This window comes from Heloderma suspectum, chromosome 1 (assembly GCF_057233095.1).
Source record: "Heloderma suspectum isolate Gila_16-S chromosome 1, 16-S_ref, whole genome shotgun sequence".
Lineage (NCBI taxonomy): Eukaryota > Metazoa > Chordata > Lepidosauria > Squamata > Helodermatidae > Heloderma > Heloderma suspectum.
Genome location: NC_139458.1, coordinates 399,376,539 through 399,390,339, shown reverse-complemented (window position 1 = coordinate 399,390,339; position 13,801 = coordinate 399,376,539). Strand labels below are relative to the sequence as shown.

Sequence of the window (13,801 nt, the reverse complement as noted above, 5' to 3'; positions counted from 1 at the left end):
TCTTGTAGGCCCCTTCCAACCCTACTATTCTATGATTCTATTGAAGCTGGACAGCCATCTGTCAGGGATGCTTTGACTTGGATTCCTGCATTGAGCAGGGGGTTGGACTCGATGGTCTTGTAGGCCCCTTCCAACCCTACTGTTCTATGATTGTATTGAAGGTGAGTGCATGGGCCTGACTCCTACTGACTCTTAATAGATGCTATGCAGTGCTGCATCCATGCTTTTTAGGAAACTACCAAAAATGCATTCCATCTTTCACTGTTTCTGAAGTCAAAGTTTGATGTCTAATATATGCTGCTTTTACAGAAGATGCACTTCCATGTTGATGTCTGCATAATTTTACCTAACACGGCTCAAGGATATAGTGTGAAATTATACCAATGGAGAAATCAGAATTATTATATAGTATTTTGTCAAAGAGAAGGTCTACGTTTTTATATGTGTAATGCAGATAACAATTAATGATCTTGCTGCCATCATACCAGATTGTACGATGAATTTTACATCAGTACTAGCATTTTCAGCTTTGAAAGAGCAGATACAAAATATCTATCATTAGAGAGTGAGAAATCAGCATTAGTGTCCAGGCAGACTAGATAGCAATTTCAATCAAAATGTGGGCACACAAGAACTTCATGCACATCACGATCTGCTAAACTGTTACATATCTCAATAATCTCTGATGCACCCATGATATTAGTTTTACAAGTTCAGAAATCATAGCTATCACTTGCAATTGTGAGTACATGGATATCTGTTAAATACTACAAGGAGGGAAAACTCTGGGCTAAGGTTTATTAGATGATGTAGAGCCATTTACAGGATAGAATGACTTTAACTCTTGTCCACTGGAAAGAAGGTTTATCCCTTTAAGAAACTGGCTTGAGCTTGGTCATTGGTGGCAATTATATTAGCAAAATCAAGTTAAAATTGTTAGAGATAATATATTGAGGACTATTCAAACGAAGAGGATTGTGTTAGAAGAAAAGGATTATTGTGATCCCACTACTGATTGCTTGCAACTGCAGATGTCCAAATCTGGTGAACATTCTAACTACACATTTCAAACTACATGAAACTAAACATTTCAAAGTGTTATGGGCTACACTCTCTATCTTGTTCAGCAAATGAAACTGTTGTTTAGGGAGGCCAAAAATGTTCACAACCGAGAAGAAAAAACATTTAGCGTGGAATCCTACTGAGTTTCCAGCCGCTAGGTAGAAGCATCTGATCTTGGAGGCTTCCAAGTATCCTATGCCCTGCTGGGATGCTGCCAATAGGGCAGAGGAGCAACAGAGATTATTTTTGTCTCTCCGTCCTTTTTTGCCATTTTTTCCTCTAGACGGGCCTCTGAGCCCATATAGAGGAGTTGTGCTGCTGGGGGTGAGCCAGGGTTTGAGGGGCTATAGGATCCAGAGGATTCCAGCTTCTCCTCTATCTTCCCTTCTCCGCCCACTGGAACATCCCTTTTTTCTGTTTTCCTGAAGTCTTTCCACAGTGGTTACAAGGGGCAGGGATTGGAACACAGAGTCCCCCTCCCAAACTCATAGGAGTGTCTACAGCTTCACGAGAGAGACTTGTTCATATCCTGTGGTCCCTGAGACATTCTCCCAGGGACTATAGGATTGCTTTGTTAATGTGGTTTTTAATATATTATATTATATTTATATGATGAACATAATATAACTATATTATATATAATTATAATACATATTATATTACATTATTTTGGAGCATTAAATTTGAGTACTAAACTTTAATTTAAATACAGTTACATAATTTATAGTGCAATCATATTATATGTCTACTTAGAAGTATGGCCCATTGAGTTCAATGGAACTTATTTCCAGGTAAGTATATATACGATTATAACCTAAGGCTTATAATCTACCAAGAAATTCTCCTACACAAGCCCCCCCTGAAATGAATGGGAGCCATACCCATTTCAATGAAGTTTTTTGCCACTGAACATCCTGGTAGATTGTGCGCTTAGGGCACAAGTCTATGGACTGTGCCCTTATTTATTGGAAGACCCCAAACTTGGAGGCTTCCAAGATTCCTATGCCCTGCCAGGCTGAAGCCAGCAGGTTAGGAGGAGCAGTGGAGGCAAGCTTTTCTCTGAGTGAGCTGTGAGGAGGCAGGGGTTGGATCTCCGACTCTCCTTTCCAAGGTTGGAGCACTGTCTCTGACCTTGAAAGGGGTTTTCTGAACCATATTATGGTCCCTGGGATGCTTGCCCAGGAACCATAGGATCGTTCTCTAGGTACATTTAAAATAACCCATCTTTTTTGCTTAAGCCCAGCACCCATGTGCCAGTACAAAGATTAAAGGTCTTATACTACTTTTAAAATTCCAGAGGGCTGCTGACCCTCCTCCTGGTACCCCTGCTGTTTGGTAAATGGGCAGACATCTGCAGTGGGACCAGGAAAACAAGACGTCTTCAGTGACAAAAAGGCCACTGCCTAAGACCACCCATGACTCCATCTTGCTTGCTGCAGGAGCCACCGCATTCTCCACCGTGTACTTCGTCTGTCTGTCCTGGAAAGCTACTGTGACAAATTGGACTCAGGTTTAAAAATGTCTAAAAGCACTTTCAAAACGTTAACTATTAGTGAAAAATGGTGACATTAACAAATTGTGTTGTTGTAATCAGCACTTCTCTGGGTTCTGCTGCCCACAATGGTGAGATGGGTGGCTACCAGGGAAAGAGCCAGCTCTGTCTGTGGAATGCCCTTCCCAGGAAAGCGCATCAGGTGTTTTCTTTGCATCCACTGAGATTTCAGGTCAAGACTTTCTTCTTCCAGCAGGCCTTTAATCTTTAATCTGTTGCTTTGATTTGTAATTTTGCTCTTGGGTCCTTAATGTTTTTAATATTTGTTTTAATGATTGTTTTTAATGTTTAATGTGTATTACTTCATTGTTATGTTATTATATTTTTGTTTTCTTGTTTTATTTATTTTTTTATTTACAATATTTATATACGGCTCCACATCTAAACAGATTCTGGAGCGGTGAACAATAAAAAATAAAAGATAAAATAATAAAACACCATATTAAAAATTGTTATTTTTAAAAACAGAAGACCAATAGAAACTGTGGCTGGTCAGTCAAGGAAGGCTTCCTGAAATAAAGACGTTTTCAGGAGGCACCAGAAACAACACAATGTTGGCACCTGCCTGACCTCCAGAGGCAGGGAGTTCCAAAGAAAGGGGGCCACCACACTGAAGGCTCTTCTCTGAGTAGACCCCAATTGGGCCATATGCAGAACCAGCAGGAACATAGCACTTGATGACCTCACTGACTGCACAGGTTGATAAGAGAGAAGGTGTTGTCTTCGGTAACCTGGTCCAAGCTGATTATGGCTTTATACACTAGTACCAAACCTTAAACCTGGCCCGGTAATGAACAGGCAGTGGGTACAAAGGAGTTGCATGCTGAAAAGGGGCAGCTCCTCCTGACAACCTCCAAGCTACTGCATTCTGTGCTAACTCCAGCTTCCGGACCAGCCTTAAGGGCAGCCCCCCCATAGAAAGCATTGCAGTAATCCAGTCTTGAAGTTACTAGACCCTGCACCACTATGGCCAAGCTATTTTATTATTATTCTTTTGGGTGTTTTATGATTATAAACCACCCCAAGGACATTTGTCAGTTGGGTGGTATACAAATCTAACAAATAAATAAATAAAATACACTAGGGCTTTGATGAGCCCCCTGTGGAAAAGTTAATACATGCTGCCTCTGTATACTTGGAGTGGACAAATACTTTGAACTCTTGACTCTTAGTCAAACTTGAAGATCTCACTAGGGCTCAGGGAAATATCTCTTAAGGCAAGTTATACTCCCCAGCATCATAAATTTTGTCTGGAAAAACTTTGGAGCACTGGTATAATTTGCTTCCTTTTACCAGGGATGGCGGAGAATTTCTCCCTGAAACTTCGGGGGGCCGAGCGCCAACGTGTTCGGCCCCCCGAACAAGTTTCAGGGAGAAATTCTCTGCACCCCCCGCACCCCCCCCGGGACGGGACTTACCTTTACCGAATGTCCCTCCCGGCGGCGGGTCCGGCCGGCGGTTCGTCGGGTCTTCGTCCGGGGCGGGAGCGGCAGCTGGTCTTTCGACCGGCTGCCGCCGCCGCCATTCCAATAAAAGAAAAAAAAAACACCCCCGTGATAGGCTACGTGATGATTAACGTAGCCTATCACGGCTAGATTTGTAAAGTCACCCGTGATAGGCTACGTGACGATTTACATAGCCTATCACAGCTGACTTTGCAGATCTAGCCGTGATAGGCTACGTTAATCGTCATGTAGCCTATCACGGGGACGTTTTTTTTTTTTTTTAAACTTTTAATTTCACGGCCGGGCGAGGCGAGGTGCCTCCTCCCCGGCCTGAATTTCGGCCGGGCGAGGCGGGAAGCCTCCCCCCCGGCCTGAATTTCGGCCGGGCGAGGCGGGAAGCCTCCCCCCCTGGCCTGAACTTCGCGGGGAGAGCAGCGAAGCACCTCCCCCCCACCGCGAAAAGCTGCGAGACCAGGTAAGTGACTTTCGTGCACCCCTACCTTTTACTAGGGATGGGGGAGAATTTCTCCCCGAAACTTCGGGGGGCCGAGCGCCAACGCATTCGGTCCTCCGACGGTTGTTCGGGGAGAACTTCTGTGCCCCCCCCCCCGGGATGGGACTTACCTTTCAGGAATGTCCCTCCCGGCCGCGGGTCCCGGCAGCGGTTCGGCAGGTCTTCGTCAGGGGCGGGGGCGGCAGCCGGTCTTTCGACCGGCTGCCGCCGCTGCCATTACAAGCAAATTAAAAAAAAAAAAAACGCCCCTGTGATAGGCTACGTAACGATTAACGTAGCCTATCATGGCTAGATTTGCAAAGTCAGCCGTGATAGGCTACGTTAATCGTCACGTAGCCTATCACGGGTGACTTAAAAAAAAAAAATAGCGTTGCCCTTATTTTCGCCGTAGTCTACATAAATCTTTACGTAGACTACAGGGACCAAATAAGGAACGCGAATGGCGGCTCCCTATGGGGGCCGCCATTTGCGTACGCGCTTTTTTTTTTCTTCAAAGTAACCCGTGATAGGCTACGTGACGATTAACGTAGCCTATCATGGCTGACTTTGCAGATCTAGCCATGATAGGCTACGTTAATCGTTACGTAGCCTATCACAGGGGCGTTTTTTGTTTGTTTGTTTTTTCTTTTGAAGTTCGCGGCCAGGGAGACGGGGCGCTTCTCCCCGGCCTGAATTTCGGCCGGGCGAGGTGGGAAGCCTCCCCCTGGCCTGAATTTCGGCCGGGCAAGGAGGGAAGCCTCCCCCCCCCCGGCCTGAACTTCGGGGGGAGAAGCGAAGCGCCTCCCCCCCACCGCGAAGCAAGCTGCGAAACCAGGTAAGTGACTTTCGTGCACCCCTACCTTTTACTGATACAAAACCCCATGGTATCTTAAATACTAAGCATCATACAATGCTTCTACATACCAGAACATAATATATCGCCTAACATATTAATAAAGGGGGGGATTAAGAATTTGGATTGAGTAATATTTATTTTGAGAATTTCAGTTATATTGTTTAATGATCACTAAACCAGTAAGAACCATTAATTTGACCAGCAACCACTTACTTTTACTGCAGCCAAATAGGTTGTAGACGTCCAAATTACTAGCGCTGGGAACACAGTTGTTGCATTTTAAGCCAGTCGCAAATTGTTTACACACACATTGTCCAGTAATGGGATGACAAGTCCCATTAATCGCTCCTGCAGGATGACAATTACAACGCTGACATCTATAAACAAAAACAAATCAAGAAAGTAATGAAAGCATATTAACACTTCAGTTAGAAAGAGTAGAGCTTAATTTGGTGGCTTCTTTTAACTCACATAATTAAGTATCAAACACCCTGGGCTGTAGTAGAAAATATAGATACGGTTATCTGTTTAATAAAAAAGTGCAATTAACAATTTACAGTATGGTGTTTCTTCCACTTATGATCTAGAGCAATTATATAATTGGTCTGCCTGGGGAACTTCAGCCAAGCAGATGATTTCGCATGCAAACTACCCAGGTTAGGGATGGATGAATCTGTCAGTTTTGCTTTCTCCCACCTATGAATTTTTTTAATGTCAAGTTCTTTGCATTCTAAATGTGAAGACATGTGTGAATCCTGGTATATTCTATTAAAAGCGAATTGAAATGAAATCCTCACCCACACGAACCAACTAAATTCAATAGATTAGGGATAGGCAGCAAGCAGCCCATGGTCACATGGAGTGCCCCCCCCCAGCTTGTGGCTGCCCACCACTTATTCACTGCTAAATTTGTCACCAAAATTTGGTGGCACAACAGCAGCAGAAAGGACAAATACACTCCATTTAAAAGGCAAACGCAGAGGTTTGCCACTGAAAATCAGTGGTGTGGCAGTGGCAAAAAGGGACTGTTGAAGGATAGTCTCCTCCCATATGTACCTGTCCAGACCCTAAGATCATCTTCAGTGGTCCTTCTCCAGGAGCCCCTGCCAAAGGAAGTGAGGCAAGTGGCTACCAAGAAGAGGGTAGGGATGGTGGAGAATTTCTCCCCGAAACTTCGGGGGCCGAACGCCAACGTGTTCGGCCCCCCGAACAAGTTTCATGGAGAAATCCTCCGCCCCCCTGCTCCCCCGCCCCCCCCCGGGACGGGACTTACCTTCGCCGAATGTCCCTCCTGGTGGCGGGTCCGGCCAGGGGTTCGGCAGGTGTTCGAGTGGGGCGGGAGCGGCAGCCGGTCTTTCGACCGGCTGCCGCTGCCACCATTCCAAGTAAAGAAAAAAAAAACGCCCCCGTGATAGGCTACGTGACGATTAACGTAGCCTATCACGGCTAGATTTGCAAAGTCAGCCATGATAGGCCACGTCAATCGTCACGTAGCCTATCACGGGTGACTTAAAAAAAAAAAAAGCACGTACAGATAATGGCGGCCCCCATAGGGAGCCACCATTCCCGTTCCTTATTTGGTCGCTGTAGTCTACGTAAAGATTTACGTAGACTATGGCGAAAATAAGGGCAACGCTATTTGCGTTGCCCTTATTTTCGCCGTAGTCTACGTAAACATTTACGTAGACTACAGCGACTAAATAAGGAACGCGAATGGTGGCTCCCTATGGGGGCCGCCATTAGCGTACGCGGTTTTTTTTTTTTTTTAAAGTCACCCGTGATAGGCTACGTGACGATTAACGTGGCCTATCACGGCTGACTTTGCAGATCTAGCCGTGATAGGCTATGTTAATCGTCACATAGCCTATCATGGGGGCGGTTGTTTTTTTTTAAAAAAAAACAATGGAGTTCACGGCCGGGCGAGGCGGGAAGCCTCCTCCCCGGCCTGAATTTCGGCCGGGCGAGGCGGGAAGCCTCCCCCCCGGCCTGAATTTGGCTGGGGCGAGGCGGGAAGCCTCCCCCCCGGCCTGAACTTCACGGGGGGAGCAGCGAAGCGCCTCCCCCCCACCACAAACAAGCTTCGACGAAAGGTAAGTGCCTTTCGTCCACCCCTAGAAGAGGGCCTTTTCTGCTGTGGCACCCTGGTTGTGGAATGAGCTTCCCGGAGAGCCTTGCCTAGTGTCTACGTTGTGCACTTTCCAGCACCACCTGAAGACCTCTTTATTTTCCCATACATTTTAATCTTTTAGCTCGGTTGTTTTAAATCTGTTGTTGCATTTTAAATCTATGCATTGCTGCTAGGTTTTATTTTGCTTTTTACTTATATATCATAGTTTTAAGCTTTTACAATGTATATTGTATTTTATGGTGCATTTTGTGGTTTTAATTGTTGTGAACCACCCAGAGAGCTCTGGCTATAATTAATTAATAAAGTAAAAGTGGCAAGCCCTTATAGCATTAGTTCATTTAAGCCATGATTCTTCTATTATGTTCTTATGAATAGCACAATGTTCTAATTTCCCTGCTTTTAATCCTGTAAAAAAATCCTGATCACCTGATACACTAGGAAGAAAAAACCCTTTGGTTTAAGACAGGAGTGAGGAAACTTTCTGAGTCCAAGAGCTGGAATGCTCCCTCAGATGCCATTGTGGGCTGGATGGCATTAGAAGGCAGGGGCCTCTAATGGTTCCCCATCCCTAGTTTAAGAGAGAATGTCCCTTGAAATGCCTCTCTGAAGCAGCATTCCCCAACTTGGTGCCCTCCAAATGTTTGGGACTACAACATCCCCTAGACTAACTGGCCATGCTGGCTGCTGTGAGTTGACGTTCAAAACATCTGGAGGGCACCAGGTTGGGGAAGGCTCTTCTGGAGGGTCAGGATCATGCCCCCCGCTGAATAATGTGGGATAAGGCATGGAGGGGATGCACCCAATTTTGGGGGGGATTCTTTCCTACCCCAGCAAGCCCCCCTACCCCATCTCACATTGTTCCACTGGGTGCCCAAACCTCCAGAGAGACCTTTCAGGGGATGAAGGAGATGGGGAAACTACAGGGAGAGGAGGAGATGGGAAACCATTTTTCCCATGAACTTCCTTAAGTTTGTTAGCATCCAGGCCAATATTTTTTTTTCAAAGTGTTCAAGTAAAATGTGATATCAAAGAAGCATCATTGCCCATGACGAGCATATTCATTCCATTATCATTTCTGATCAAGCAGCTTTTGCAGGTTTTTATGTTGTTTCAAAACCTGCTTGACCAGAGACATTTATGAGATACAAGAAATTACACTGTGACTAATGATGCCTGTACCATACCATGCTCAGCTGTCCTAAAAAAATATTATCTGTTTCCAGCCTCCAGCCTAACAGTTAAACTGTAATTTATACTTTTTGTCTTCCCTGCCACCTCTATTTATTTATTTGCATATATGTATGTATATATATATATATAGAGAGAGAGAGAGAGAGAGAGAGTGAGAGAGAGAGAGTGTGTATGTATGTGTGTGTATATATATATATACACACACACACACACACACACACCGCTAAATAGACATTAAATATGTGAGATTTCTTAAAATGAATTTACAAAAAACAATTCACAAACCTCTACAACTGCAACTCTTTTTTTTAAAGAATTTTTTTTTAGTAACTCTTACTGTGTGATCTCCTGAGTTCAACACCCTTTAAAAGACTGATAAAAGCTAAGGCAGCAAAATAAGCTGCAAATTTGTTTTATGGAATAATATCCCTTTGGGAATAAATAAAAACATTCTCTCTTGGAAACTACAATACTGTCATTTTTTCCCTTTTATAATCAAGAGCAAAAGCTATTTTTTCCAAAACTGTATTAAGTTCTTTCATCTATAGAGAGTGCATCCAAATCCACCTTCAAACAGAGGTTTTGTTCTATTTAAATGTCATAACTGCACAAAATGTTTTCATTTCTGAAAAGTATATAAAATAAAACATGAGAGTGCTATTTGCTATATGCCCAGCAGTACAATATTTAGTACTTTATAATTTCATTACCTATTACTACCTAGTACTTATTCTTTGTGGAGGAGTTTAATCTGTCTCAGACAGTCCACACGGAATTTGAAAAAGCTTCTCCCAGTATTGTTTTATTTTATTAATCTTCATTAATATGAGTCCCCCTGAGAGTTTCCATTTCTGTTCTTCATGCATAACAGTAATTTTACACCAGATAAATAATAACGTTTGATCTATGTAATGTACTTCAAACAGTATTAATCCAGAAATCCTTATAACAACCCTATAAAATAGATCAGGTATCAATCCCCTTTCATAGATGAAAGTGAGATATTGTTAATATGTTACATTAAAAGTGTTTTTCAGAAACACACTTCAAATTGACCATGTATCTTTGTATTGGGTTGGTAACACAGGTGAGGGGGTTTAAACCTGCCAAACATTGCCCTGAGAGCTGCTATTTACCCCCCAAATTTGTTTTTCCCTGCAAATAGCTGTAGAGCATGATTTTCATTGGGCTAACTCTGCACTGTAGTTCTCATAGAATCATAGAAGGGTTGGAAGGGGCCTATAGGACCATCGAGTGCAACCCCCTGCTCAGTGCAGGAATCTAAGTCAAAGCACCCCTGACAGATGGCTGTCCAGCCTTATCTTGAATGCGTCCAGCGTGGGAAAGCCCACCACCTCCCTAGGGAATTGGTTCCATTGTCGTATTGCTCTAACAGTCAGGAGGTTTTTCCTGATGTTCAGCCGGAATCTGGCTTCCTGTAAATTGAGTAGGGATGGCGGAGAATTCTGCCACGGACCCCAATGAGGCCATGAGTCCCAATGAGTTCTTTTGAATCCCAGTGAGTCCCAATGAGTTCTTTTGAATCTGGCCTCCGGAGACTGTGGCAGAATGAATCCCTTACCTCCACCTCCTCCCTGGAACCATCCGGAGCCGGATCCTCCCTGCGATGACTCCACGGAGCCACCGGCTGGCTCTGTATTGCCAGCGATACGGCCACCATTGCCGTCCTGTATCGCTAGGTTAAGGGCTGACTCCGGACGCAAATGGTGTCCACTACGCCATTTGCGGCCGTAAAGCTCTTAGATTAACCTAAATGCAGCCGTAAATGGCTGCATTTCGCTTAAATTAAGGGCTTTACAGCTGCAAATGGCATTCACTACGCCATTTGCATCTGTGGCTTTTCCCGCTAGCCTATCGCAGGAAAAACCACAAACACAACTGGCATAGCGGATGCCATTTGCGGCCGTAAAGCCCTTAGTTTAAGCTAAATGCAGCCATTTACGGCTGCATTTATATTAATCTAAGAGCTTTACGGCTGCAAATGGCATAGTGGATGCCATTTGCGTGCGGAGTCAGCCCTTAACCTAGCAATATGGCACGGCAATGGCGGCCTGCCATATCGCTGGAGATACGGAGCCAGTGGCAGGCTCTGCAGAATCGCCATGGAGCGGAGCCGGCCAAAGAGGATTCCGGGGGGAGGGACGGATCGCCTCCCCCCGCGGACGGATTCCCCTCCAGAGCAGCAGGTAGGGAATCTGCCCATCCCTAAACTTGAGCCCATTATTTCGTGTACTGCACTCTGGGATGATCGAGAATTGATCCTGGCCTTCCTCTCTGTGACAGCCTTTCAAGTACTTGAAGAACGCTATCATATCTCCCCTCACTCTTCTCTTCTCAAGGTTAAACATGCCCAGTTCTTTCAGTCTCTCTTCATAGGGCTTTGTTTCCAGTCCCCTGATCATCTTTGTTGTCCTCCTCTGAACCCCCTCCAGCTTGTCCGCATCCTTCTTAAAGTGTGGTGCCCAGAACTGGACACAGTACTCCAGATGAGGCCTGACAGTGCTGAGTAGAGGGGAACTAGTACTTCCCGGGATTTGGAAGCTATGCTTCTATTAATGCAGCCCAAAAGAGCATTTGCCTTTTTTGCAGCCACACCACATGATTGGCAGACCCAGTGGCTACATTTTCTAAAGAAAGGCATATGACCAATTCTAAATATTGTGTAAAATGTTTTTCTATTCCTGAGCCACCAGGCAATGGGGGTTCCCGCTCCCTACCCCCTGCTGCAATATCTTTTAATGATGCTATGTCATTATATAGCATCATTCCAAAGGGGTGTATTGTGGGGAGAATATGAGCTTCACTGCTGCTTGCAGCAGTAGCAAAACTGTGAAGAAAGATTGTTTTATTGTAGATTGTGTAGTTTTATTGTGCTTCATCAAATTATCATTATTTTACCTCACTTTGTTGTATTATAGATTAATACAATTAATATGGATTGTATTAATTTATTTTGTTTTACCTAGGAATGTCTGTAGCTGGGAAATCCAGTTGTTTTTTTGGCTCAATGGGGTTCACATGGTATGTGTAACTCGCTTTGCATCTGCAAGTCAAGCTGCAGACTGTTCCCCAAACTCTGGGAACTTTTTGTGTATTTTTTGGAAGGTTCTGCAATTTACGCAAATTTCTAAGGAATTTGCACAAATTACAGCAGAATTTGCACAGATTATGGTCAACTCTGCATGAATTATACAAATTCGGCCAAAATTTGCACACATTCAGTGGTAATTGCACAAATTGCTCAGAAATTTGCACGAAGTGCAGAACCTTCTCCAAAAATGTGTGAAATTTTCAGAACAAACATGAACTGACCTGGCTCACCGCAGATCGAGTTGGATGCCACAGTGGGATCCAAAATTAAGTCTAGGGGCTGGGCCTAGGAAAACCCATCAAACTCCATCTACCAGACAGATTTCTCCAACATCCCCAGTTTTATTACAATTGTACCCCATTTTAGGATGATTTCATAATGAGAAGCACAGTAAATTGTTAAATGAATAAATAAGAAAAGTTGCTGCCCCCATCGCTTTCCCAGTAAGCTCCAGACCATCCAAAATTACTAGATTTTGTTCTACTCCCCTAAAAAGTGTCAACCCTATTTGGACCTAAAAGGTGTAAGAACAGCTTCTAACAAGTCAGTCTTGTTGTTCTGGGTTCATTGCATCAATGTAAAGAATAGTTTCTTCTCCCAAAGTGAACCAACCAGAGAGCTTGTGAACTGCCTAGAGAGCTTTGGTATTGGCCAGTTACATAGAAATGAAATAAATAAATATAAATAAATACATAAATATAAATAAATAAATAAATATAAACAAACAAACAAACTAAGCTGGAATCCTATACCTCACTGGGGGAGGGGTCTCTCCCATGAGACTGTTTTCAATTCTGGGTAAGGATTAGATTACATTTGTAACCAGTCAGGATGAGAAGCTTCACTGAGCTTGACCAGACAAGCTTTGAGACTACTTAGGGAGTTCTCTTGCTCCCAGGGCTTGGACATTTCCCTGATTTGGGCACCTGGGGGCTAAATCAGGGACCACAGAATTCCCTGGAGCTTTAGAGATCAGCCTTTAGAGGCTTCTTTCATACCTCTGTCTGAGCTGTGATTACTTGCCCAGGACATGGACAAATAGTGGAGAGAAACACTGGATTTCCCATCAGATTTGCATAGTGGTTTGACAGAAGTTCCTCCCTCATTGAACATACACATTTTGGGGTAGTCGCCAATGTTATTCCTACTTAGAGTAGAGCCATTGAAATCAATGGGACTGAAGTTAGTCATGACTAACTTTAGTCCCATTCATTTCAATGGATTTACTCTAAGTAGGACTGTCATTGGATACTATCCTCTGAAATGAAAATTGAAGCTCACAAAGATTCAGTTCAGCTCTGCAATAAAACACTCACCTCCCAGTTTCTGAGTCAAATCCATAATAGTAGTTCTTGCAATGATCACATCTCATCCCAGCCACAGAAGAATCTTGGCAAACACATTGGCCAGTGAGACTGTTGCAGACCTCATCTACTGAACCAGTTGTGTGGCACAAACAGGGAAAGCAGCCATTAACACTATGCAGAGAAACATAAAAACCTAATAAAGAAAAAGATGGTGTCAAAATATTGTATTCAGGTATAAACACACCACAAACTTCCAAAGGAAATGCTAGAGCTATAGAGAAATGTCAAGTGAAAATTCAATAAAACGCAATGGGAAATATTATATATTGCTTTTAATAAAATAAATGTCCTGTATCAAATTTGCATTTACTTTATCTCATTTGGGGATAAAGATGGGTGAATCTGTCAGTTTTGTTTTTTCCCACATTCATTTTTTTTAAGTCTCATGGTCTTGATATCCCGGATATGAAAAACTTTGTGAGTGTAGGTAAATGCTTATCAAAAATGAACTGAAACTAAATTGTCACCCATCTGCATCAGCCAAAGACAGGACCATGATGTACCTGTCTGCCATATGGGTGTCAAAGATGAGGAGCCTGTCAGAAAAAAGGGGTGACAATTCTAATTGACATGATTGAATACACTGGGATTCAAA

At 43.6% G+C, this 13,801-nt stretch overlaps 1 protein-coding gene across 1 annotated transcript in view; it reads right to left on the bottom strand.

The window, feature by feature from the left end:
* Positions 1-13,801, bottom strand: part of USH2A (usherin) — an 809,138-nt gene that overhangs the window by 653,006 nt on the left and 142,331 nt on the right. The window contains exons 14-15 of the mRNA XM_084828794.1: positions 13,156-13,339; positions 5,622-5,785 (exon numbers count right to left, since the gene is read on the bottom strand). Coding sequence (XP_084684920.1) covers positions 5,622-5,785; positions 13,156-13,339 — 348 coding nt within the window. The remainder of the gene's footprint in view (positions 1-5,621; positions 5,786-13,155; positions 13,340-13,801) is intronic.